Below are 26,856 nucleotides of genomic sequence, written 5' to 3'. Positions count from 1 at the left end.
GCACAGACAAGCTACAGATGGGGAGCAGGGGTGTGGGGACAGGTTTGGCTGCTGTCTGCCCACACAGCTCAACTAGCAGCCTCCATATGAGGAGAGGGCGCATCCACGGCAGGGAGGAGGGAAAGCTGAGGTGCTGCACCCATAGCTTTGCAGCTTTGAAATGCAGTGCCTCTTGATGTGAATTCTGACCTTCCCCATGAAATCATCCTCTCTTTTTCTTGTGGGCTTTGATGTCCAGTGAGATAGTTATCACAGGTAACCATGAAGAAAACATTCAAGCAATTGGCACTGTGGTTAGAAAGAGATCATAGGACCAGCTATACTTAGGCCTTGCCTAGACTGAAAGAGAGTGTACTGATGCATCACAGTACCAGGCTTAGCATGTATCAAACCAGAAAACCATAGTTCTTAGCAGTTTGCCCCACTTTATAAGAAATATAGATAGTGGCTTTGATTGACATACACAAGTATACACCTCAGCCTACACTTATGAACCGGTTCTGGGAGATAAGAAGCTGTGAAGGTCCTGGAATTGACCCTAACTTTTATTAAACCAACCTCTTGGTTCTCCCCAGCTATGATAGCTGGAGGACAAGAGTTTTTGCTGTCAGAGTGCCCAAGGAAAGGTGCAGAACTGCAGGCACAACATGCTTGGCTGTCAGAGCAGGGTGCCCACCTGTCTCTCCTGCCATCCCTCTCCAGCAAGGTGGGTGTTCTGAAGGCTTGTGCTGGTTGCAGTTGCTAGAGCAATTCCAAGGGGTGGTGGCAACAGCTAGAAAAATCTCCAAGGCAAGTCATGGTTGAGCCCTGGCTAAACAATAAGCATGAGTCTCCCAAAGCTGACCTGGACAAAGGAACAGAGTATGCCCTCAGCAAGCTTGCTGCTGATGCAAAACTGGGAGGAGTGGCTGACACCCCGTCAGGCTGTGCTGCCATCCAGCAAGACCAGGACAGGCTGGAGAGCTGGGCAGAGGTGAACCTCATGAAGTTCAACAAGGGCAAGCGTAGAGATTCCTGCCTCATGATCAGTACAAGTTGCAGGCTGACATTCTGGAGTGCAGCTCTGCAGAAAAGGACCTGGGAGTGCTGGTGGACAGCAGGCATGAGCCAGCAATGTGCCCTCATGGCCAAGAAGGCAAATGGCATTGGCATCCTGGGGTGCATTAAGAAGAGTGTGGCCAACATCTGGAGGGACTCTATCCTCTACTCTCTCCTGGTGAGGTTTCATGTGGAGTACTGCATCCTGTTCTGAGCTCCCCAGTTCAAGAAGGACAAGGAATTAATGAAAAGAGTCCAGTGGAGAGTGACTAAGATGCTGAGGGGACTGGAACCTTATGAGGACAGGCTGGGAGACCTGGGGCTGTTTAACGAGGAGAAGACTGAAGGGGGACCTCATTAGTGCTGATCAGTATCTAAAGGATGAGTGTTAGGAGGGCCAGACTCTTCTCAGTGATGTTCACAGGACAAGGAGCAATGGACACAAACTGGAACGCAGCAGGTTCCATGTCAACAGAAGGAAATAATTCTTTACTGGGAGGATGTTGGAGCACTGGGAACAGACTGCCCAGAAAGGTTGTGGAGTCTCCTCTGAAGGCATTCCAAGCCTGGACGTGTTCTTGTGTGATTTACTCCGGGGACCCTGCTTCAGTAGCGAGGTTGGACCAGGTGATCTTCAGAGCTCCCTTCTAACCCCTGCCACTCCGTGACTGTGAGAAGGAAAATCCCCGGGAGGCGGAGTGGGGGGCAGCCGGGCCATCCCCTCCGGGAGGGCGGGAGGGAGGCAGGCACAGGGGAGGGGTTTGGCGAGGACCGGCGCCGGCATAAGAGGCAGGGAGTCCCCGGCGGGTCGTGCCGTGCCGTGCCGTACCCTACCTTGCCGTGCCGTACCCTACCTTGCCGTGCCGTACCCTACCTTACCTTGCCGTACCCTACCCTACCTTGCCGTGCTGTACCCTACCCTACTTTGCCGTGCCGTGCCGTACCATACCTTACGGGGCCGTGCCGAGGGATGGAGGAGCGCTACACTAAGGCGGAGACCCTCGCCCTGCGGAGAAAGCACATCGGGTAGGAGCGGCGGCGGGGCCGAAATCAGGGCAGAGAGGGAGGAGGAGGAGGAAGGTCTCCGGCGGTAACAGCGGGCGGCCGGACCCGCCCGGCACTGCTCGGGGGCTATACAGGACTGGGCAGCCCCTCCGGCCCCACGGCAAGCCCCGGCTAGAGGCGGGGGGACGTAACCTGTCAGCCCTTCAATCTGACAAATCATTGAATCAGCGAATTGTTTCGGTTGGAAAAGACCTTTCAGGTCATGCGTTCCAACCATTATCTAACTCTATCTAGTCTGGTGCTAAACCGTGTCCCTCAGCACCGCATCTCTGCCTCTTTTGAACACCTCCAAGGATGGGGATTCAACCACCTGCCTGAGCAGCCTGTTCCACTCTTTGAGAAACCTTTCAGTCAAGAAGTTTCTTCTAATGTCCAATCTAAACCTCCCCTCTTGCAACTTGAGGCAATTTCCTCTCGTCCTGTCACATGTTGTAGGAAGAAGAGACCGACCCCCACCTTGCTCCAACCTCCTTTCAAGGAGTTGTAGAGATCGAGAAGGTCACCCCTCAGCCTCCTTTTTTCCAGGCTAAGCACCCCCAGTTCCCTCAGCTGCTCCTCACAAGACTCTTCTCCAACACAGCACACCCAATGCTTCTTCGCTCTTTTAGCAAGCAGCCAGAATGTGGTACCCAGGAGTATGACTCAAATGGGGCTGTGCCGGGGGTTTTTGTGAATAAATTTCATACTCCTGAGAAAAAAAATAGACATCTCTGTTAAATGAAGCTGAGATTTCTTAAGATGAGTCTAGCTGGGGGAACTGCAGGAAGCCTGCCAGTACTTGTGACCTGAGCAAGAGTCCTAACTGTGCATGTATCTGATCCCCCAGTGTTGCAATATTAGTTCCTCCAGACAGTGCAGCTTTAATTCCTTCTTCAGTAGCTGTTGCCAAGAGAAAAACAAGTCCAGATGGTTAAAACCAGTGTTGGCTATTTACTGATTGCATCCTGAGTGTGGGTTATGTATAGGAACCCCACTAAAGATTCACAAAAGTCATAGGCTCATAAAGCATGTATGCCAGCCTTCTCTTCAGGGCCCAGCTCAGTGTTAAGGGAGTCCTGCCTGTGCAGGGTTGTAGCATTGGGATGTGCTGGGCAAGCAGAAAGAAGCTTTCAGAGCACAGATTGACACAATATAGAAGCAAAAGCTTCTATAAATCAGGAAATGGCCAATATTGATGATGGTAATGTGCACTGCTTTTAAAGAGTACCAATCATTTTGGTTGGAAAAGACCCTTAAAAATAGCCAGCGGTGGCAGAAAGAGATATGTGCAACATGGCTAAAAGGTAAATGACTTTGCTTTCTAGGAGTCATGTTCAGACTTTACAAGCTCATAATCTCAGCATACCTGACAATAACTCTCTGAATTATCTGAAAACAACTTTGCTTATCCAAGGCTATATAAACATTACTAAAAGTTCAGAAGACTTCTCCTCTGCTCAGTAATATCATTCACCATAATTACATAGCTGGCATGTTCTCCAAGAGCGGAAAAAAAATAAAAGAAAGAAAAAACTGTTAAAGAATACTCTGAAGACTTTCACAAGGAGCCTGAGTTTTGCTGGAAGCCAGTGTAACTTAGGTGCTTATGAAAGGTGATTTAAAGATTTTTATCCAAAGCATAAGATAGTAAGATTTTTTTTAGGACCTTGATAGCACCTCTGAAAATAAAGCCTGTGAGGCATTAGTGTTTTGTTCTTGACTGTCACCTCTATACAGTACAGTCACCTGCTGCATAATTATTTTTGGCTATAGTATAAAACTACCCTTAACACCTCCCCTCTATTCCCAGCCAGTTATTGGCCATACATGTTCCTATGGCATGTCAACAGAGCTACAGCCTAGAAACACAGCAGGACATATAAGGACCTGGAATGACTTGCAATCCCTGTCCTCCTGTGAAACCACTTGCAGATAGTCATACTTTGAGAAGGACCCCTATTAAAGCCTTACTTTTGTTCCCTCTGCCTGGGGAGGTGTGCCCAGGTTGATTTTAATTACGGCAAGAGCCCTGATTGACCATCACCTGAACCACTCACAAGCTCTTTGCAGGGGGAGGCAGTTGCCTCCTGAGCTGCAAAAGATCATAGAATCACAGAATTGTTTAGGCTGAAAAACACCTTTAGGGTCACCAAGTCCAACTATTAACACTACCAAGTCCACCACTAAATCATGTTCCTAAGCACCCCCTCAGCACTCAAAGAAGAGGAAACAACAGAGAAAGAAAACTAAAAAAGCATTGTTTTATTATGTGCTTTTTTTTTTTTTTTTAGGCCTTCCTGCAAAATTTTCTATGCCAAGGACCCTCTGAAGATAGTGCGTGCTCAGGGCCAGTATATGTTTGATGAGAAAGGAGAAAAATACTTAGACTGCATCAACAACGTTGCACATGGTGAGCAGTTTAACTTCTATGACTGCTTCTGTTCCTTCCTTGCTAAGAGGGACCAAAACGCGCTGCTTCCAAGTGATGATGCTCACAGGGCTGCCCTGAATCTCCTCCTGTGGTTCAGTAACTGACTGCTTGCTAGTAATCACCCCACTTATTATATCTTCTGTAGTTGGCCACAGTCATCCCTATGTGATAAAGGCTGCCACAAAACAGATGGAACTGCTCAACACAAATGCTCGGTTCCTACACGACAACCTTGTCCAGTACGCCCAGCGTCTCACAGCCACCCTGCCAGAGAAACTCTCTGTTTGCTACTTTGTTAACTCTGGGTAGGTCTCAGTGGTTTTGGTTTGGGGGGGTTTTTGCTTGTCTGTTTGTTTGTTTGTTTTTTCCATTATGACTGTTTTGCTCCTGGTTGACATGGACACTCAGAACAGCTTAGTCTAAATCTTAATGAGTACGACTTAATAATAAGCAACAAAAATGTTTCCAGTACTGATTGAAGGATCCTTCCTTTTTACAACAAAGATATGCAGTGTGGTGGCTTAATGCAAGAGAGCCAAAGCATGAATCATAGAATTGTTAGGTTTGGAAAGGATCTCAAGGATCATCTTGTTCCAACCCCCCTGCCATGGGCAGGGACATCTCACACCAGATCAGATTGCCCAGAGCCACATCCAGCCTAGCCTTAAAAACCTCCAGGGATGGGGCTTCTACCACCTCCCTGGGCAACCTGTTCCAGTGCCTCACCACCCTATGCTGAATGCTATGTAAAAAAAGGGTGAGGGTGCAGGAAAAGCAAATTTGACTACAGATTGGTGAACATTGTTATACAAATTGGTGAACGTTACCTGTAAATTGACAAATGAGTAGTCTTCTTTAGACAGCCCATTTAGTCTGTGGTCACTTATATTGTTAGCAGAGACAACCTGCAAGGATTCATGAGCAGAGAGGCTGCTATGGGTCAGGATGAAAATTCGATTCTTCATCTGGGGAGCAAGAATTGTGTTCTCTGTTCTCTGATGGTGCAAGTACTGGGCAGGACTGAGCTATGGTAGTGGATGGGAGATGAGGCTGGCGCCTTTGGAGAGTTTGTGACTCTCAGCTGCAAAGCCATCTCATTTGTACAAAGAGGAGGTAGAGATCTACAAGCAAACTGAGGGAGGGAAAGAAAGCGTCTCTTTGTCTGCTGTTTGTACAAAGAGCTTTTTTCCTTTGCCTTCTTACATGGCATTTATGGTCTGAACCTTAGCATTGTAATCTGTATGGTAACAGAGCCAGCTGTGTTGATGTGTTACATCCATTAGTTCCAAGCCTCCCAGTCTGTGTCAGAATGCTATCTTAACTGGAAGTGCTTCATTGCTGGTTTGTGGCTGTTATTACGCAGGTCTGAAGCCAATGATCTTGCTTTACGACTGGCTCGGCAGTACCGTGGGCACCAAGATGTGATCGCTCTTGAAAAGTAAGTACCCAGAGCAGCTTATGTGAATCCAGCTGGCAACTCTTGCCATTACTTCAGAAGCAGCTTTGCAGCAGCCCCCTGCTGTTTGTACTCCACTGCTTGCTGAAAGAAAAGCTTTGTTGCTTTCATAGTAGAACAGGTCAAGAAATCCCTTTTCCACATTCGGATAAACAGAGGTTTTGAAGATCTCTGAAAAACAATCTTGTAAATCACCCCAGAATGGCACTCACCTGTAACATTTCCCAATGCCCACTCACCTGTGGGCATTTCCCATAGAGAATCTCAAAGCAATTCAAGCCAGAGACTTGAATGTGGTTTTTCAGCATCAGTGTGTGGTCTGGCCACTGGGCTGCTCTGCAAAAGGGATTTCTGTTTGTCGTGCTCTGCTGGACATGTTTCTTTTTGTACAGATGAAGTGTACCAGTTTTGTACAAGTTCTGTACAAATTCAGTAGCCAAGAAGAAAGACCCTGTGGCTCTGCAATGGTGCTGCAGTGGTTGTCAGCTCTCCTCCAGCGAGCACAAGTACACACGCAAAACCAAGCAGCTCCAAAATCAGGAGGCACTGTGAATGCCATCAGCCATGTGGAAGGTGGCCAACCACCTCTCAGGATTTCCCTACCCTATGTGCAGCTGTAGGGTTGGCAAGGCTGCTATAGGCCTGGATCTTCTTCTCAGGTTGTCATTAGAAAGTCACTGAATCAACCAGGCTGGAAAAGACCTTAGAGATCATCAAGTCCAACCTATTACCTAATTCCTAACACCTCACAACAACTAAACCATGGCTCCAAGTGCCACATCCAATCTTTTTTTTGAACACCCCCGGGGATGGTGATTCCACCACCTCCCTGGGCAGCACATTCCACTGGCCAATTACTCTTTCTGTGAAGAACTTTCTCCTCACCTCGAGCCTAAATTTCCCCTGGCACAGCTTGAGACTGTGTCCTCTTGTTCTGCCAGTGGTTGCCTGGGAGAAGAGACAGAGCAGCTACAGAAGCACGTCTCTATCTGAATGGCACAAAGCTTGACTTGGCAGTACTCAGATCCATGTTCCCTCCTTGACTTGGGGCCAAAATTTGGAGCCACTGAGAGTAACTTCTGCCAGGAGAAGCTGAGGATGGAGCTGACTCTGTCACGGTTTCTTTTCAACATCTTGTGTTCCTGAGCACCACAGGGTATTTCTTGTCCCATGTTCCAAGGATCTGTAGGCTTTTGCCCTAGCTACCATCTCAGGGTGGGCTTTCTTTTGTTGCATCCAGTGGCAGATTTTGTTGACTGGCTAGTAGAAAGGTACAAAGACAAAGCTGTTTGAAAACATCCTCTCTATCCTATGTCTGTGCTACTATGAGATTGTGACATGTCTGTGATTTGGTTTGAGGTTCCCTTTGGTTCAAACTCATGGCTGATCAGAATTGCTCATTCCCTGAATGAATGCCTTGGGTTCAAAAGGCTGTTTCTTCATTTCTTAATCAAATTGGCATCAGTAGTAATCAAGTTCAGCATGCTCTGCACTATAAATCTTTTCTATTCAAACAACATCTAGCTGTATCCTCAAAGTGGCTTCTGCCAAAGAGTCTAGCCTCTTGGGCCTCCAGGGCAAGTAGTGGTGTGTTGCTGCTGCATAAGACCTTCTGCTGCAATGCACACTCTTGAGAGCCTTTACAATGGTGTTGGGGTCTAGCTTGCAAAGCTTGTGTTGGCCAGAATGGGTCTCACAGATTGGAAATGAGGGAGCTAATCCCACCCTACAACTGCTAGGCAAGTCTGCTAGGGCAGCCACCTTATGGGCAGTGCTTGTCCAGAGGACATCATCTTGGTCTGGCCCCATCCTGGCACTTCATTTTATGCAAGAAATATCCTCCTGTCTTGCTAGTGAATTAAACTCAACAGCAACTTCTTCTTAAGAAGTTCTTCAGTATGAGGTTGGTGAGACTCTGCAACAGGTTGCCCAGGGAGGTTGTGGATGCCTTCTTCAAGGCCAGGTGGGATGAGGCCTTGAGCAGCCTCTGTTTGGAAGGCATCCCTACCCATGGCATGGAGGTTGGAGTAGGTGATCCCAAAGGTCCCTTCCAACCTAAGCTGTTCTATGATGGAGTAAATTAAATCAAGATCTCTTCACAAAGTGCTGCTGTGTTGCAGATACAGTTGCTTATCCTGGATTACTTATAATATAAGTTGTAAATGTAGCTCTTCTATACAATTGGTGAAAAGTGACTTCAATATTTAATACTCATACAGTGCTTACCATGGCCATGTTACATCTCTGATTGACATCAGCCCCTACAAATTTAATCAGCTGGGAAAGGACAGCAAGAAGGAGTTTGTGCATGTGGTAAGTGTGGGGTTTTTTGCTTTTTTGTCATTTTTATGCCTGTCATGCAGCATATTGAATTACCCACTTCTGGTGTAAATACACTTTCATTCTGTTTTGCTGATGCTGGAGTACATGCACTTGGCTGTTTGTCACTGGGCTAAATACAGCAGAAATGTTTGCTTTGGGATTTTTAAGAGGGTACTCAGCTGTGAGGCAGATTTCCTTCATGGTGCTCCAGCTTTTGTGAGTCACTGCTCTGCACAGTTACAGAGTTTGAAGAAGTTAGCAAATACCTGTTGCATTGGTTTGGCTAAAGATTTGCAGGACTTTGGTGTCTACTGCCAAAAACTGGAAAGGCAGACTCCACAAGTTGACACAGAATACTGAGCAGGATACTGCTTGATTTTCAGCCCAAACTTGTGTAACTTAGAAAGCCAAAAAATATTCTCAGCCCAGAGGTGTACACCAAGCAGGTCTTTTCTCCTTGCATTTACTGCACTGCCAAAGTACCTTTTTATACCACTTCCTTTCTCTTATTTACTGAACCTCTTCCAGCACTATTTGTGGAGAGTAATACAGATTCATACTGTGACTAGGATGCTGGAAGAGAAGTGACAGACTGGAAAACCTCATCCTCCAGTTGCAGAAATAGATCTTTCTCCAAGAAACTAAAAATAAGGTGATGGATGAGGAGTCTTGGGGGAGGGGAGGGATAGTCCTGAAAGGTGGATAAGGTAGATGAAGGTTCTTTGAAAAGTTGCTTCCCACAATGTCGAACACACCACAGGGCTGGATTGAGTTTAAGCTCCTAGGAGCATGAATTTTTACAATTCCATGCAAAAATTCATGCTGTACTGACTCTTATTATCTATCTGTGTGGAGAGACAAAAGAGCAGAGCAACAGAAAATAAAGTAAATCATTCATAGGATGGAATTAAAAAAAAAAAAAGATAAAATAAATTAAACATTGGTCTTTTCAGGCTCCTTCTCCAGATATCTACAGAGGGAAATATAGAGAAGACCACCCAGATCCAGCAAGTGCTTATGCTGAAGAGGTGAAAAAGATTATTGAAGAAGCACAGAAGAATGGACGCAAGGTGTGTGTCTTGTACCTAGAAATGCCCAGGCTTGGTCTGTTAAGTGGGCCTTGGGGGCATGAAACAGTCAACTAAGGACATGTTTCTTTACTCAGTTTCCCTTGCTTCCCTTGCCCTTCATTCTTCTATAGTGGGTGTTGTGTTCAGAACAGGCCATTCTTCTATCTGATGCTCTTATCATGTTGCTGTAGGCATCAATGAAAGGATCAATAATGCAGTTGTAAATAAGCAGCTGCCACCAAAGCAGTTCAATTTCCTATCCTATTCATTGAATCAGTAGATTGCAGTTATCTTAAGATAAGCTTTGAGGTCAACTGAGAAACAACATCACAAATTCTAGCAAGGATATATAAAAGCCTCCAGGACATGGAGAAAGTATGCTAGATAAAATCCTGACACTGCATTTCTGAGTCTAGTATCTTAAGGATAATTGGGAGTCATCTAAAAAAAGTGAACCTTTCAATCACACACAATATGGCCTTGATAAAAAGGAGCAATTTCTGAACAGGTTTACCTAGAATGATGTTCTGCATGATGTCATCAGTATTTTGAGACACGTAGGGCTTGAGCCAAAGCCCACTGAGGTCACAGAAGACTTCAGTGGAGATGGGAGCAAGATGTTCCCCTCTAGTCCAGTGGGGACGATGGAGATGATCTTGAGTCAAACAGCAGAACAAAAGACTGCAGATGGTCCTGAGTTGAACAGGACAACAAGAGGGTGGGAGATGATCCTGAGTTGAATAGGAGACCAAGAGATTGGAGATGATCCTTACATCACTCTTCTTTTAGTTTCTTCAGCAACTCTTTTTTTTAATTCTCTACTAACGGACAGCTTTGTTTTTTTCTTCCCTTGTTTCCCTTCTTTTGCATGTTTCTCAGGTTGTGGTGACACAGACCTGTGGCAGGACAAGTTGTGCTAAAGGCTAAGGCTCACCTGCTACAGGAAGCTTCGTACTCTTTGGCCGTAGCATGCCTCTTCAAATATAGTGTATGGTTCTTTACACGTTGCTGCTCAGCCTTGTTTCCAGGAAGACTGCACCAGCCCAGAGAGACCTCTTGATGCTCAGGGAGGGGTTCACAAGTGTTGTGGGGATGCAATCCCTTAAATAGCAGACTTGTGCTGAGACTTTGGGGTAATATATCTCTGCTGCCTAGACCTCTGCTGTTGGCAAGAAACAAATTTCGCTGTTCCAGTGTATCTGATCCACTGCTCTTACCCTTCCTGATTTGAAATAACTTTCTTTTTCTTTCCTAGCAACTGGATTTATTTCATCTGTAGAATTTTTCTCCTCTTTTGTCGAGTGCCTCATGTTGACATTTTACTTGTGTAGTTGTTTGCATTAAGCAGGGGTGTCCAAAGCACAGCCTCAGGTCATCTCACCCACTTGTACCCACCTCTACCTGGTGTTTAGGACTGAACAAAAAAGCTGATCACCACACAGACCTGTTAATGAAGAGCCTTGGCATTAAGCAGGTTTCATTAACCTCTTGGGGAAAATGGAAATGTTGCGTGTCTCCTCTAAACTGGAATTTGTAAACAAATTTACAGAGCTCCCAGGAGCCTGATCCAGTGTTCATTGACACCAGTAAGTGTCTTCCACTTTGAAAGCTTTAGGGCTAGGGCTTAATGGAGACCCTTGTTTTACCATTAGCTTGCAAAGATGACCCTGGCTACTGCAAATTTGGGCACCACAGATTACAAGATGAATCCATTCTTTAGCCGTAGTTGTTCTCAAGAGCCCTCAAGTTGTCCAGCCCACTCTGTGACTAAATTAAGGCAGACATTTAAATATTTGTTTCTAGACTGTTAGATGTTTGTGCAAGGGCCAAGTAGATGGTCACAGCTCTCACCTGAGTTTGGTTTTTGTAGATTGCTGCCTTCATAGCTGAATCCATGCAGAGCTGTGGAGGCCAAGTGATTCCACCTGTGGGCTATTTCCAGAAAGTGGCAGAGTAAGTACATCACTTCAAAAGAGCATAACTGGGAAATTAACCAAAGCAGCAGGTTTTTCACTATAGGCTTATTCAGTAAATTCAGCTATCACCCCTTCTTTTTCTTGACTGTCTCTGGTTCATTTCAGCTTTTTGAACAGCCTCATTCCACTTCTGCTTTTTATGGAACATCAGCTGGCTAAACATTTTTAGATGGATACTTGTCTTTCATTTTCTGTCTTTAATCCTCAGGCCATAAAGATGAAGTTGACCCATCAGAGATAAAACCAAGCAGTACCACTACAGTACCTCTATTTTGCATCCAAACACCACTTTTTTTTTTTTTTTCTGAACATTTAGCAAACTAAAAACGTTATCAGTTGATACAGTTGTAGCTGTGTTTCTGCAGCCACGTTCTTTCTTTTTTCCCAACCTGGTCACTAGTGTTTCAAGCTATTCTCCTTGTTTTCAGGTATGTGCATGCTGCAGGTGGAGTGTTCATAGCTGATGAGGTTCAGGTTGGCTTTGGCAGAGTTGGGAAGCATTTTTGGGCATTCCAACTGCAAGGTGAAGATTTTGTGCCTGATATTGTCACCATGGGAAAGCCCATTGGCAATGGCCACCCTATGTCTTGTGTGGTCACAACAAGGGAAATCGCTGAAAGCTTTGGTGCCTCTGGACTGGAGTACTTCAATACAGTAAGTTTGTAGGTGAAGATTTGCCTTTTTTTCTTTCAGTCTGCATTTAGCAGTTAGAAGCTGTGCAGGTGATTCTGCTAACATTTGTAAGCATATTACTAAGAGCTCAAGTCAGCATAGTCTAATATCCAAAAGCAAGTGCAAAGACTTTGAAATATGCTTTATACCAAGCAATGTATCTTAATATGGGCCAGCATCAGCTTTCTGGCAAGTCATGCATCTCAGCTCACATCCATACAGACAAATTCTTCCTTACTTCTCTTCCTTTTTCTTTCTCTGAAATGCTGACCATGTAAAATTTCATTGTCTAGGATAGACCCTGTGCTAGTGGGGCTCATGCCTGGGCAGATCTTGCTCTGCAGTTGTCACCTAACAAAACATTGACCCTTTACCAGCACACATTTGAGCTCCTGTGACTGAGCCTGCTTTCTGGCTACCATGAATCCCCCTGATTTCAATGGGGTTTATATCCTGCAGTTCAAGAAATATCACATCTCTTCCCCATTGCTCTTCACAGGAGCATTTCACCTACACTTGCAATCAGCAAACCATGAGAGCAGCTGGAAGGCTTCAGCCTGCAGATTACTTACACCTGAAGCAAAGGAGCAAGCCCCTCTTGGGCCTTTTATACTGCCCAGCTTTGTGGGGGTGTGGTGCTCCACAACCTGTATATACACAGTCTCTGTCTTTTTGAGCTGTCTTCACAACATACCAAGCAGGAAAGGGCAAGTGAAAACTACATGGATAGAAATAGATGAATGTTTATGATGGATTTTGTTTTCTTATTTGTCTTTATTATCAGTTTGGAGGCAACCCAGTGTCTTGTGCTATTGGTCTGGCTGTGATGGACATAATAGAAAAAGAAGATCTCCAAGGAAATGCTACACATGTAGGAAATTATCTCTTGGAGCTGCTGGCTGAGCTAAAGGAGAAGCATCCCTTAGTGGGAGATGTCAGGTGGGTGCCTTACAACAATGCCAGAGAGAAAAAATACCTGTGCTAGAAAAATCATGAAGTTTGCACAAAACCATTGTGTCATGATTATGTTGCCCAAAACTGTCCATGTCTCTGCTTAGGTACAAGTATGGCTAGGAAAGCCGTGGGAGAGAGTAGGAGAAAGAGCAATCCATGTGCAATAGCTCAGTTTTCAGTGTGCTGTTGGGGTGGTGGAGACCTTGTTCAAAGCTCTGGACCATTTCATCTGGAGATATTTCTGTGGGTTTTCCTCATCTCATGTTGCTTCCATGATAACGGCCCTCAACTTTTTTCTTTGGGGAGAGGTAATGGTTGTGGTTTTTTTAGTTCTTAGTTTGGGTTATTTGTCTTCCACAGCTGCCTGGCTTGAAGTTTACAAGATAAGAGACAAAGAAAATTATTCTATGACTCCTAACTGGCCACTTAGCTTTAATGAGCCAGCTAAATTTATCCAGAAGTATCTGTTATCACACTCAATTGTCTGAAAGAGCCAGTGTCAAAAGATGACCAAAGGGAAAGTCTTTTTCCTGCTGCTCTGCTTCTATCCCAGGCAAGGAAATTGCAGTTGTTAGGAAGAGCTTTTGTATTTGCAGCAGAAGGCTTGGGTTAATGCCACTGGATTTCACTTGTCTGCATTTTCTTTTGTCTGCTGCAGGGGTGTTGGGTTGTTTGTTGGAGTGGATTTAGTGAAAGATCGACAAAAGCGAACACCAGCCACAGCTGAAGCCCTTCACCTTATTTACAAGTAAGTGTTTGTAAAGCTTGTGTGCAATGATCAAATGCTCATGACACTCCCCAGCAGTAGGTCAATAATTTCCATTTAAATTTGTGTAGGTTTTGGGTAACATGGTGTTAAGAAAAAGAAGGGTCTGAAGGGTCTGACAGGACGCACTATGCCTGTGTCTAACAGAGGTCTTTCCTCTTTCCACAGGCTGAAAGAGCATCAGATCCTTCTTAGTGCAGATGGACCCCACAGAAACATACTGAAATTTAAACCACCAATGTGTTTCACCATGGAAGATGCAAAACATGCAGTGGAGACAATTGATACACTTCTCACAGGTATGTATACTCTAGAGCTCAAAGGAATTCTCTTCTCTCATTACCAGATGACCCATTAGTGACACCAGCCACCACATTCAGGTCCATTACATGCAGGGGAAAGTTATCAATTACATTGCCTATCACTTGTCCAAACTGCTGCTCTTAATGCCAATTATTCTAAATACATAAGCAGCCCCATATGGACTTCATCCAAACTTTTAGGCAAAATCCTGCTTTTGATCCTTTCTTATCTTACTTAAATTTAGCCTGAAGCTTTTTTCAGGCACTATTTGTCTTCTACCTGGGGACCAATCCAGAGGAAAATAACATCAGGTATACTATTAGCATAAGAACCTTCCAAATCCATTCCACCATGAATGGCCCCATTTCCTGAGATTGTTGCAACCAGAATTATAAGGAGGTGGTGGAATTGCCATCCCTGGAGGTGTTCAAGAAGCAGGTGGTGCTTCAGGATATAGTTGAGTGGTCATGGTAGTTGGGTTATGGTTGGACTTTTTCAACCATAAATGATTCTACGACAAAGGCAGAAGTCATCTCTGGAAGTCTATCTGAACCCTCATGCTATAGATTTTGTTCTTTTCTCTACAAACCCCCAGTTCCTCATGCACTGATCACACTGGCCTCAGAAAAGTGGTTTAGGAAGGATGCATCATTTTCAAGTCATTCTTCTGTGTGATAACTGCCCAGAGGAATAAATGATTAGGTATTTTTTCCTTCAGCCATCTGTTAAATTGCATGCTTACTTAGCCCTGGTTCATTATAACTTTTTTTTTAATTATTTTTTTTTCAGAAATGGAAGAGGCAACTGGAATGAAGACAGAAAATAATGCCTCTACAAAAACACAGTATAAAAGAAAAGTATGTTTGGATTTTATTTTTGTTTTAACTCTTACTCAGATAAGTGTCTGACAGAACAAGTATAAATTACTTTTGTAGAGCACGCCTTCATTTTTGGTGGTGTGAGTGGTTCTTTGTCTTGGAACTGAGCTCAGAACATAACCCACTACTAGAAACCCAAGTGGATTGTGTTACTGAAGCAAATCTAAAAAGAGCTGAGTGATGCAGACCAGAAACAGGCTGTAGACAAGCCACTTGCCTTGCCTACCTTCTGTGCAAACAAAACCAACCAGACTTTGGGCCGCATGAGAGTGTTAGCTCAGCAGGCAACAATTTTACTAGTTCTAGGTATTGCATGCTACTGATGGATATTTGGCTTTCTAAGCAAGCCTTTATCCTGGAAGTTGTCCAAGTTTTCAAAGAGTTCCAGGGATTTTGTTTCCACCATAGCTCTTTGAGTATGAATGGCAGACATGCATCCAAATTAGAACTTAGCTTGCAGTCCCAGCTTTGGATAAGTCATATATAATTTCTCACACCCTTAAAAGCACATCACCCACTGCATTGTAGAAAAGCTTACTGAGCTGTCCCTTGGTGAGATTTTCAGTGCTGCTGTGAATGGTGCAAAGGCAAGACTCAGCTGTCTAGGGATGTAGTAGTTAAAGCAGAGATGCTATGGATTATTGGCTATTTAGATGATCACAGAATCACAGAATGTTAGGGGTTGGAAGGGACCTCAAAAGGTCATCTAGTCCAACTCCCCTGCCAGAACAGAATAACCCAGAGTAGATCATGTGTCCAGGTGGATTTTGAATGTCTCCAGAGAAGGAGACTCCACAACCTCTCTGGGCAGCCTGTTCCAGTGTTTTTTTCGTCCTCACATATGTTCATGTGGAACCTTCTATGCTCCAGCTTGCACCCATTGCCCCTTGTCATATCATTGGGCATCACTGAGAAGAGCCTGGCTTCGTCCTCCTGACACTCACCCTTTACATATTTATAAACATTAATGAGGCCACCTCTCAGTCTCCTCCTCTCCAAGCTAAAGAGCCCCATCTCCCTCAGCCTTTCCTCACAAGGAAGATGTTCCACTCCCTTCAGTATCTTTGTGGCTCTGTGCTGGACTCTTTCAAGCAGTCCCCTGTCCTCCTTGAACTGAGGAACCCAGAACCAGATGTTGCTAGATGATACTAGTTTTGGGGTGCAAGCCTCCTGTTACAAGCATTTGTGCACATTCGGTTCAGTCTCTTTCAAAGCTAAGAAGTTGTGCCACTAAAAGAAGGAGGGTCAGGCAGAGCTACTTAATGGGAACCAAGTCCATTGACTGTCTGTTGGAAGACATGTAGGTGCCTTCCCTGACATTTTGTTTCTGTTTCAGACAACTGAAGAGAGTTCTCAACCAGAAGGTGCCCATGAAAGTATCAGCCACATGAATGGAGCTGCCTGCAGGCAGGAGAATGGCCTTTATTCCAAAAAACACCCAGTGCCAAGTAAAAGAATAAGAACATGAAGAAAGGAAGTGCCCTCATTCCATTTGAATTTGTGTCCAGCTTGCTTTTTGAGATGAAGAGTGCAATAGTCCGAGTCCTGGGATCTGTCTGAAGCCCAGTCCTACCTTCCATAAGCTGCCTGAATCCCTGTTAGCTTCAGTAGGAGTTTAAAATACCTTTTCAGATAGCTGAGAACTGCACCATGTGGCTGGGAGCCTTGCCATGGCAGGACACAGAAGTGATACTCGGACACCTTGGTGCTGGTGGCAGGCTTGACATAGGTGCACAAACTCGGTGGAATCTGTGGATTTACCTGTACTACACAGAAGCTGAATTACCTAACCATCATACAAGCAAATGCCAGTCCTAGTCAGCTGAAAATTCTATGCTTACTGTACTATTTTTGCCATGTTTTGAATTTCAATATGTAATATTGAGATGTTAATTGCTTCCCATGTTTTAATGGCTGAATTTACAAAGCAGTGCTTGAGAGTGAAATCATTATTATCTTCCAGTATAGCTTAGGTCCTGTGGACCATACTCCCAGCTGATGTAAATTGGTTTAGCTTTTCTAACATCAACAGTGTTCTACCGAGGGTCTACCACTGTGTGTGTAGAGGCACAATGATTATGCAGGGCATTCTCACTTTGTGTTCAAAGAAAATTAAGAATATGGATCCTAATTTTCTATGGATAAAGCAACTTTTAAAGATATCTATTTATATAGAGAAAGATTTTATGATTTTTCTTCCCAAAAATCTTATATATTGAACCTTCTCCAAAAAAATAAGCAAACAGAGTATATATCATTTCAGATATGCTGATCAATTGAATCTAACCTGAGGGTCTCTCAAAATGAGACTCCCAGGGATAGCCCAGCTTGCATCCTCGTGTATTTTAGTTGCTCTGACAGTTGTGGGAATTACTTGACTGATCCTACTGAAGCAGTGCTGTTATTTTTTGTCAATGGTGACGAGGAGTCACATACCAGTTGCATGGGATCCTGACACATAAATATCTATGGTAACATTTGATAGATGCCTAAAAGGAGAGGACCACTGCATAAAACGTGCATGCAACCACTTTGCAGCCACAGTCTGTGCTGCACTCAATCCCTGCTTCTGTTATTTTTTATGCTATGGAAGACACTGAGGCCTTTCCAAATGGTTTATACTTAAAAACAAAACCAAGAACAACAAAAAACCAATCACCATACAAAAAAACTAAATGTATTGCCTCTTCAGTTATAATAACCTAGGTCTGCCCTTTTGTAATTGCTGCTACTGACCCTACTGCTATGACTGAAAATTGAGCACTTTATCTAACTCCATGTTTTCCATAATTTGCTATATTAATACTGATGTTTCTGGTGTAACGTCGTCCAACATCCTCAAGCTGGCTTATTTCCTTTCATGATCCTTGAATAATTCTTCCACAAAAATAAAGCTCTTATTTGTAATTACAATGTCTTCCACAAAGAGGGTTTTTTGTTTGTTTGTTTGTTTTGATTTTGTTCTTCACTCTCTCAACAAGGGAAGTAATTTCAGTTATGCCTGGGGGGGTTGTCTCCATGCTGAAGCAGAACTGGCTAGGCTGTGTTTCCTGGAGGTCTTCTGTGGCCTTCAGCTGTTGACAGCTCTTGCCCTCAAAGCCAGGTGTTACCTCAGTTGCACAGAATGACATCACACATGTCCTCCAACATGAAATTACACCAAGTTTTTGTGTCATCTTAAGTCTTTCATCTAAGTCTGGGCAGCCTGACCTATTTGAGGATCCCACTGCTTACTGTAGAGGGGGTTGGACTGGATGACCTTCGGAGGTCCCTTCCAACCCAGACCATTCTATGAGTCTAATATAGCATCTGTCCAAAGACACAGTTCAGGTCACTCCCTGTATGGAGTGGGGCTACTTGGGCTTCCCAGCAAGCAGATGCCTCTGTGGAAGGGTTAAGCTCAAAGCACAGATCCCACCAGTCTATACCATGGCACTGACTGTTGTCACAGGCCATTAATACCTAATTTTCAAAAGCATGTTAAAGAACTAGGAAAATTCCTTCAATTAGCCTAAATCTGAGGTGAGGTGAAGATTACAACTTCATGAACAGAAGAGGCCTGTGCCTGTATCTCTACCTGGGTCTCGTTTCTTGAAACAACCACTGCTCCAATTCGCTAGTGCTTAGTACCCAATTCCTGCTTCACAACTCAGCAAGTTCTCTACCTATTGGTTCTGAGTTACCTAGAGCAACTGTCTTCTGCCTTCTTTAAAGAGAGGTTATCACTTCTATGCTACACACTGACATTTAAATGGAGGAACCAGTCCAACAGTTACCAGTAGCTGAATGGGACCTACTAGAATTGCTATTACTATTGCAATCGTCAGTGTTCCTGTAGTATCTCAGAGTCTACCAGCAAGACTATGCACAATCCCTGCTGTTAAGGGCTTACTAATTAGAAGACTAAAAGATGGGAGAGTGGAAGCAGAAATAATTAAGGCTAAACACAGCAAGCAGTTACAGTCAGCTGACCAAATGCATTCCTGAACAGGCAAGTCTTTTTTTTTTTCCCTTTCCAGCTCTCTGTTTTCCTTTTTCTTTCTGCCTCTCCAGTCTTGGGTATGCAATTCCTAGTGTAAGCCATATGGGTCTGCCTCCACCTTAGCCCTTTCATCAGACACCTCCATAAACCAGCTCAACTCGCTAACCTTGAAGGGAAATAAAAGATCACATTTTCAACTCCCTCTGTTTTCTCCAAAACTAATGAATAGGCTCCTGGAGCAGGCCTGAGCCTGTATAGGACATGCAGCAGGAAGAAGAGACAGTGGGGTGAGGGAAGGGCGGGGCTGCATCCCAAGTGGGCATCACACTCTGGAGTTAGTTACTTTCATCTTCACTCTAGCTCATCATTGTATTAGAAGCTGAATAAAGATAATCTTACTTTATTCTCATAGTTTACCACCATCTATCACTGTCATGTTGCACATTTAAGACTGATAAGCAGACACTGGTTAGGAGAAGAGAAAAAGAAAGGCTAGTGCTTGCTGCACATATTGCTGAAAGAGTGACACTGCAAGAGTCTGAACCCACCACTGGTTAACTCCACCACAGAAAAGCAAGCAGGGTTGAACCTGTGTTGAGTCCAAAAGCTATGCGTTAGATGGCTCTGTTCTGGCACCAAGAATTAGAATCAAAAGTTGCCATGTCGGCACAACACCACTGAACTACCAAGGAAGCAGTATGCCACATGTCCACATCTGGGGGGGAAAACAAGCCTCAGCCTTAGCTACATTAAACATTGCAATGGGAATACTCTGAGTAGAAGAATTCTGCAGAAGCGTTATATTTTATCTGGACCTTTTTGGCTTCTTAGACATACAACACAAACAACACAATCTCATCAGATAATACATTCATTATCCTCACAGCTGTTAAGCTTGGTGGCTGTGAGCTAGACAGCCCCCACACACACACACCAAAGTCCAGAGGGAAAAACTCCACACACCCCTCCTCACCAGAAGAAGCAAACTGGTGATATGTGGTAAAAAAAGGGAGATGAATGAAAGAACTTGTTCCTACGAAGGAACAAGTCTGAACCACCTATTTTGTCTTATATGACTTATTTTGTCTTTTAACAATCGCAATCTGCCATTACAATGTGAGAGGCCTTTTTGTTAAAAAATTAAAAACATCATAGAGACAAATTTTCATTTTTAATGTCTTAAAAGTCTGGCTCAGATATCTGGCTGGGCCTGGAACACCTTCATCTAAAACTACAGCTTGTGTGTTGAAAGACACAAGCTGGCAAAAAAAATTAGAGTCTAGAAAAAGAACTCAGAAACACAAATCAGAAGATATTTCTGAGTGGAGATGGTTGTTTAAATATCTCTTGCAAAAGAGTTTGTACATATATGTCCTGGATAGTAAGTTCCCAGTGCTGCAGATCACAGGATGTTAGGAATTGGAAGGGACCTCCAGAGAGCATCACATCCAAGCCCCCTGCAAGAGCAGGACCACATAACCATATGATCTAGTGCAGGTCACACAGGAATGCACCCAGATGGGTCTTGAAAGTCTCCAGAGAAGGAGACTCCACAACCTCTCTGGGAGCCTGTTCCAGTGCTCTGTGACCCTTACAGTAAAGAAGTTCCTCCTCATGTTGAGGTGGAACCTCCTGTGCTGTAGTTTATATCCATTACCCTTTGTCCAGGTGCAACTGGGCAGAGCCTGTCCCCTCCCTCTTGACAACCAGCTCTCAGATATTTATAAACATTTATTAAATCCCTTCTCAGTCTTCTCTCCAGACTAAAAAGCCCCAGAGCTCTCAGCCTCTCCTCGTAAGGCAGTGCTCCAGTCCCTTAATCATCCTGGTAGCTCTCTGTTGGACTCCCTTGAGTAGATTCCTGTCCCTCCTGAACTGGGAAGCCCAAAATTGGATGCAATGTTCCAGGTGAGGTCTCACTAGGGCAGAGGCCAGAGGTGGGGGAGATACTCTAAACTAAGAGCTGAAAACACAGAAAGCATAAAGCAGCTGCATTCAGTTATATACTAGAGAAGACAAAGCAAGTGCTTGGGATGTCAGTGAAGGCTCCATTCATTATAGCCTACAGTTATGGACTGTGTATGCCTGCATCAGCATATTGTATATAAGCATCATTGTTCTACCTTGTTGGGGTTTTTTTCTCCATTTAATACACTCATTTAGAAAAAAAAAACAGTGAGTAATGTTTGCAGGCAGAGCAAATTGGCTCATAGCAGCAGACAGGTGAGTTTAATTTTCCAGGTTTCTCAGTGATGACTCAAGCATGTGTTCTACCAGTGTCCCAGACCTCGCCTGTGCTGCTGCCAGCCAAGCTCTGGCAGAAGGATTATGCAAGGGAAGACAAGGCCAAATGACTGTGATGAGATTTCCCTCTCTCTGCCACACATAACTATTTGTGTTTTCCCACCTGGAACATTTGATTTTGTTGGTGTCTGTGGTTCAGCAGAAAAGCTGAACTGGAAAAAAAACAAGTTGTGCTTTTGCATCTCCTGCTGATTCCTGGTGTGACCACACTGTGTTATATTGTCTCTGTAGGCTTCAGCTTCCAGAGATGCAAGGTATCTTACAAAGGCCAGGAGAGAGAATTCTACACAGGAGGACTCTTCATGTTAATGTTTCATAAGGAAACATATTTGGGCCCAAATACAAAACACCAAAGGTTTAAAGCCTTCACTGAGCTTTGCAGCTCAAGACCAATCTGCACTAAGCACCTGCAGTCTCTCCTACCTCTGCTTACCCATTCATGTGTGTTAAACTCAACCTGATTCCAGTATCGCAATAATATGCACTTACAACAACATGGACCAAAACAAAACCAAAAAACCACACCACCAAACAAAATAAAATTAAAGGAAGGGGAAGGGGAAGAACAAGAAGAAAACATGTTTTGTTGTGGCACTAAAAGTCTTTAGTAATCAACAAGGCAGAAAGTCTTGTGGTTGAATGAAAGCTTGGAAAAGAATTCCTGGCTTCCATTTAGCTACTGATTCATTCCACGGCTCAGTGAGTGACTTAACATCTTTATGTCTCTATTTACGTCCATGTATAAAAGCAGCTGTAATAACCTTTGTTATGATTTGTAAAGGTTAATCACCTTATCAGGCACAATCTCAATTACATAGGACTTCAAGTCACAAAGTACAGTTAGCTCCATTTACCTATTTGCAGTTACCTCATTTTATCCCCTGTGGTTTTCTCAGGAAATAAAGCCCTGTGATGTGCAGTGCAAAGCCAGAGACCAATTATACAAAATATCATGAAGCAAAGAAGAGACACAATCCCGGAACAGGGAGGCAAGCACTCTGCACAGTATCTCCCAGGAAGCTTAAAGACCTGTAAATGCATTTTCAGCTGGCACAGGTCACTTCTTATAAGCAAACCAAACCAACCAAACAAACAAACAAACAAAAAAAACCCTTTTTGTCTCCATATCTTAGTTTCTTCATTCTGGTCACAAAATAAGGCAGGAAAGGAATTCATCTGGAAAATGTGCTGCTAACACACTCCAGTGTCTTGCTCTTCAGAACAAGGATTTCTGTTCACAATACTTATAATCAGCTCTCAATTCAGTAAGTTTTATTCTACTGTTAGGAAAAACACAGATGATGCAAGACATAAATAAATGAAACTATAAGAACAGATCATATTTTGCACATTCACCTTTGAAGAGCAACATTATAGTACAGACGAGACCCACAAGTCTCTGTGAGACAGCACCAAATTCCCTTTCCACTTATGCACCTATGCAAAAATAATCCTGCAGCATATTGCTGCTTCCTTAACTCATATCTAAACGAGGTCACTGCTATGGGTAGTGAAACTCCAGTGAAAAAATAAGAAGTCCCAGTGTAAGACAGATTTGATGTAATACACTTTTTTCCTGACATAGATGTCTAAATACACACTCTTTTGACTAAGGTGTGCTAAGCTAGTTCCTGATTCACAAGGAGTTGGAGAGTTACCTGCAAGCAGTGCATGAAGATCTTCATCCGCAAATGTGCATGGCTTCATACAAAGTTCAGAAGACTTTCCCTTCATGACACTATTTCTTTATTCTCTGCACCCCCACAAGAGCCTTGTTCTTTTTATTATACCTAACCCACACTGCAAATGTTTCTCCAGTTTGGATTTGAGAGCAGAGGGATGTGGCATAATGGAAAACATTCTGAGAGAGCACTTCGTATGGCAGGCATTCCTTCCTCCCATAGTGCAGCCCAGGCAGCATAAACCTGCAGGTGCTGCTGGGTACACACCTCCACATAAATGCTCTGGTCACTTAATTTTGTCTTCCAGCCTTCAGAATGTTACCAAACATCTTCTTCTCCTTGTCCCTCAAAGGTTTGCCAGCTATTGTCACACTGTGTTCCATATAAACTCACTGTTTCACATTCCAGAAGAACCACCAGCAGCTCTTTACACCAGAATTTCTTCTGCACATAACATTCATGCATGTATGTTATGCCTGTGGGGGTGTGCATGTGTGTGTGTATATAGAGACACACACATATCTTTTTATATCTGCACAGATCACAGTATCACAGTATATCAGAGGTTGGAAGGCACCTCAAGAGTTCATCAGGTCCAACCCCCCTGCTGGAGCAGGATCACTTAGGGTAGTCCGCACAGGAATGCATCCAGGTAGGTTTTGAAAGTCTCCAGAGAAGGAGACTCCACAACCTCCCTGGGCAGCCTGTTCCAGTGCTCTGTCACCCTCACTGTTAATAAGTTTCTCCTCATGTTGAGGTGAAATCTTCTATGTTCAAGTCTGAACCCATTATTCCTTGTCTTATCACTGTGAACCACCAAAAAGAGCCTGGTCCCCTCCACTTGATACCTACCTCTCAAATATTTATACACATTGATGAGATCCCCTCTCAGTCTTCTCCAGACTAAATAGCCACAGGGCTCTCAGTCTCTCTTCATAGGGGACATGCTCAAGTCCCCTAATCATCCTCATGGCTCTCTGTTGGATTCTCTCCAACAGTTCTCTGTCTTTCTAGAACTGGGGGAGCCCAAAACTGGACTCAATATTCCAGGTGTGGTCTCACCAAGGCATAGTAGCGAGGTAGGAGGACGTCCCTAGACACATAGAAGCATGTCCACAAACACATTCCAAAGCAATTTACCTGTGAGGCAATCTCTTTACATTCAATAAATACCATGTGAAGCAGAGGGAATCATGGGTTTATGTATTTTTGAGAGGACCAGCTGAAGCCTTTAAGAAAACTTCAGCATATTGCTGTCATGGGCAAAGATACTTCCAATGGCAGCAAGCAAAAGACAAAGGCAGTAAGATATCGACAAGTCACTGCTGGAAATGAAAGAAAATACCATCTAAGATACTGTGTCCAGTTCTGGAGCCCCTACTGCAAGAAAGATCTGGCCATGCTGGAACATGTCCATTGAAGGGCCATGAGGATGATCTGAGGGCTGGAGCTCCTCTACTATGAGGACAGACTGAAAGAGTTGGGGCTATTCTGTCTGGAGAGGAGAAGGCTCTGAGGAGATCTCATTGTGGCATTCCAGTATCTTAAGGGGGCCTACAACAAAGCTGGTGAGGGACTTTTTAGGGTGCCAGGTAGTGATAGGACTAGGGAGAATGGAGCAAAACTAGAAATGGGTAGATTCAGATTGGATGTTAGGAAAAAGTTCCTCACCATGAGGGTGGTGGAACAAGTTGCCCAGGGAGGTGGTAGAAGCCCCAATCCTGGAGGTTTTCAAGGCCAGGATGGATTTGGCTCTGAACAACCTGATCTAGCATGAGGTGTCCCTACCCATGGCAGGGGGGTCAGAACAAGATGATCCTTGAGCTCCCTTCCACCCCGACTGTGATTCTATGATTCTACAAATCACAAAAAAAATGGAGCTGTAAAATTGTGCTTGACAAATTCATAGAATCATGGAGTTGTTTCAGCTGGAAAAGACTTACAAAATCATTGAGTCCAACTGTCAACCATGGCCATTAAACTACATCCTGAAGTGCCATGTCCACACTTTTATTAACATCTCCAGAGACACTGACTCCTCCTCTGGGCAGCCTGTTCCAATGCCTGACCATCCTTTCAGTGAAGAAATCGTTCCTAATATCCAACCTAAACCTCACCTGGCACAGATTGAGGCAATTTCTTCTTTTCTGTCACTTGATACTACGGAGAAGAGATGAAGACCTACCTCACTCCATCCTCCTTTTAGGGAGTTGCAGAGAGCAATGAGGTCCCTCCTCAGCCTCCTCTTCTCCAGACTAAACAACCCCAGTAGCTGTAGCCTCGCCTCATAAGACTTATTCTCCAGTTCCTTCACCAGCTTCGTTGCCCTGCTCTGGACACGCTCCAGCAAGTCAGTGTTGCTCCTTCTTGTAGGAAGACATTAGAATTAGACTACATTAGCTGAAAAATAATAATAAATAAATAAATAATCAAATCTCACTTATGAACCCAGGTTTTCATTGCATGTTGCCCTTCACATTGAGTAAATCTTTGAACCAAAACATGTTGTATGGATTAACCTGGTTTACCTACAGATTTAATACTGTCTTTTCTTGTGGAAAACCTTGCAAACAAAAACGTCTTAGAGACCTTTGAAACATCAAAAGCCTACGGAATACCTGTAAACAAAAATAGCCATGCTTCTTCAACTGTACACACAAAAAAACCCTGTCAAAAGCTACAACCACTTTGTGACATTACAGGCTGGCCTCACAACAGGGCAAGCTAACCTGCTGAAACCTGGCAGCTTTCCTGACAGGGCTGAGCATGGGACTCTAAGTCTGTCCATCCACACTAATACTACAGGTTTCACAGAATTCAGGCACAGTGATAGACACAAATTACTTAGCTTTCTGAACACAAAATGTCTCCTTTTCATCATCTGAAACAAAACTACGTTGCCTACATGAAAACTAACCAAAAGCACCAGAATCTTCAAGATGAAAACCACCTCTCTGCTCACATTTCCTCTAATACCCTCCTCCAAAAGTAGCTGGAGGGAAAAGGATGAAACTAGCTCCCATCATTTTCTTTCTCTTGGTCCCACTCTGCCCTCCTGCCTTGTTTCAAGGCAGGCTCCTGGGCTGAATGCTAGAGGACTGGAAGTCAGAGGTGGCAGATCTGGCATGTCCGGTAACGATCCCCCTGTGCTTGCTGAATGGTGAATTACCTCAGCAGAGTCTATTCTTTCTTTCCTGTTTTTCCAGACTGGTTTCTATTCAGCCAAGCACTTTATGCTTACACAATAAACACCCCAAATGCAGCATTCATTTTTGCAGAGTGGTCTGCCAGTCACACCTGCATTTTCTATCGCTGTATTTCTTGCTTTCTCTAAACTAAGACTGCTTCATTTGCAATGTCTCCTTACAAAGCAAACATTGCTTTTGGCTCCTGCTGAACACAGCTTGCAGCAGGCTGCTCAAGGGGGAAGGTTCATGGCAACTGAACCATAGACATGAAGAGCAGATTGCATAGGGAGAAAGTGGTTACATGTTAAAGCCAGTGAGCACTTCTCTTCAACAGAACATAATAACACAGGAAGAACATGGACCTGATGGAGAGGTTGCAGAGGAGGGCCATGAATATGATCGGGGGGTGGATCACCTGTGCTATGAGGACAGGCTGAGGGAGCTGAGGTTGTTCATCCTGAAGAAGAGGAGGCTCCGGGGACACCTAATAGCAACCTTCCAGTACCTGAAGGGTGCCTCCAGGAAGGATGGAGAGAGACTGTTTACAAGGGTCTGCAGTGATAGGATAAGGGGCAATGGCTTCAAACTAGAGAAGAGCAGATTTAGATTGGATATCAGGAAGAAGTTCTTTACTATGAGGGTGGTGGAACACTGGAACAGGTTGCCCAGGGAGGTGGTTGAGGTCCCTTACCCAGAGATAGTCAAGGTGAGGCTCAATGAGGCCCTGGGCAACCTGATCTAGTTGGGGATGTCCCTGCTGACTGCAGGGAGGCCATACTAGATGACCTCT

At 44.2% G+C, this 26,856-nt stretch overlaps 1 protein-coding gene across 1 annotated transcript; it reads left to right on the top strand.

The window, feature by feature from the left end:
- Positions 1 to 2,008: 2,008 nt before the first annotated feature.
- On the top strand, positions 2,009 to 16,378 carry ETNPPL (ethanolamine-phosphate phospho-lyase). Its single transcript, XM_054383021.1, has 13 exons — positions 2,009 to 2,064; positions 4,374 to 4,492; positions 4,659 to 4,818; positions 5,877 to 5,951; positions 8,189 to 8,282; positions 9,245 to 9,361; positions 11,232 to 11,314; positions 11,766 to 11,991; positions 12,794 to 12,948; positions 13,622 to 13,711; positions 13,898 to 14,028; positions 14,822 to 14,889; positions 16,247 to 16,378. The coding sequence occupies exons 1-13, from the start codon at positions 2,009 to 2,011 to the stop codon at positions 16,376 to 16,378; spliced, it is 1,506 nt and encodes a 501-aa protein (XP_054238996.1).
- The last annotated feature ends 10,478 nt before the right edge of the window (positions 16,379 to 26,856 follow it).

Source organism: Indicator indicator, chromosome 8, assembly GCF_027791375.1.
Source record: "Indicator indicator isolate 239-I01 chromosome 8, UM_Iind_1.1, whole genome shotgun sequence".
NCBI classification, from domain to species: Eukaryota; Metazoa; Chordata; class Aves; order Piciformes; family Indicatoridae; genus Indicator; species Indicator indicator.
The sequence above is the reverse complement of the archived record's forward strand: the minus strand, read 5'-3'. Positions and strand labels throughout refer to the sequence as shown.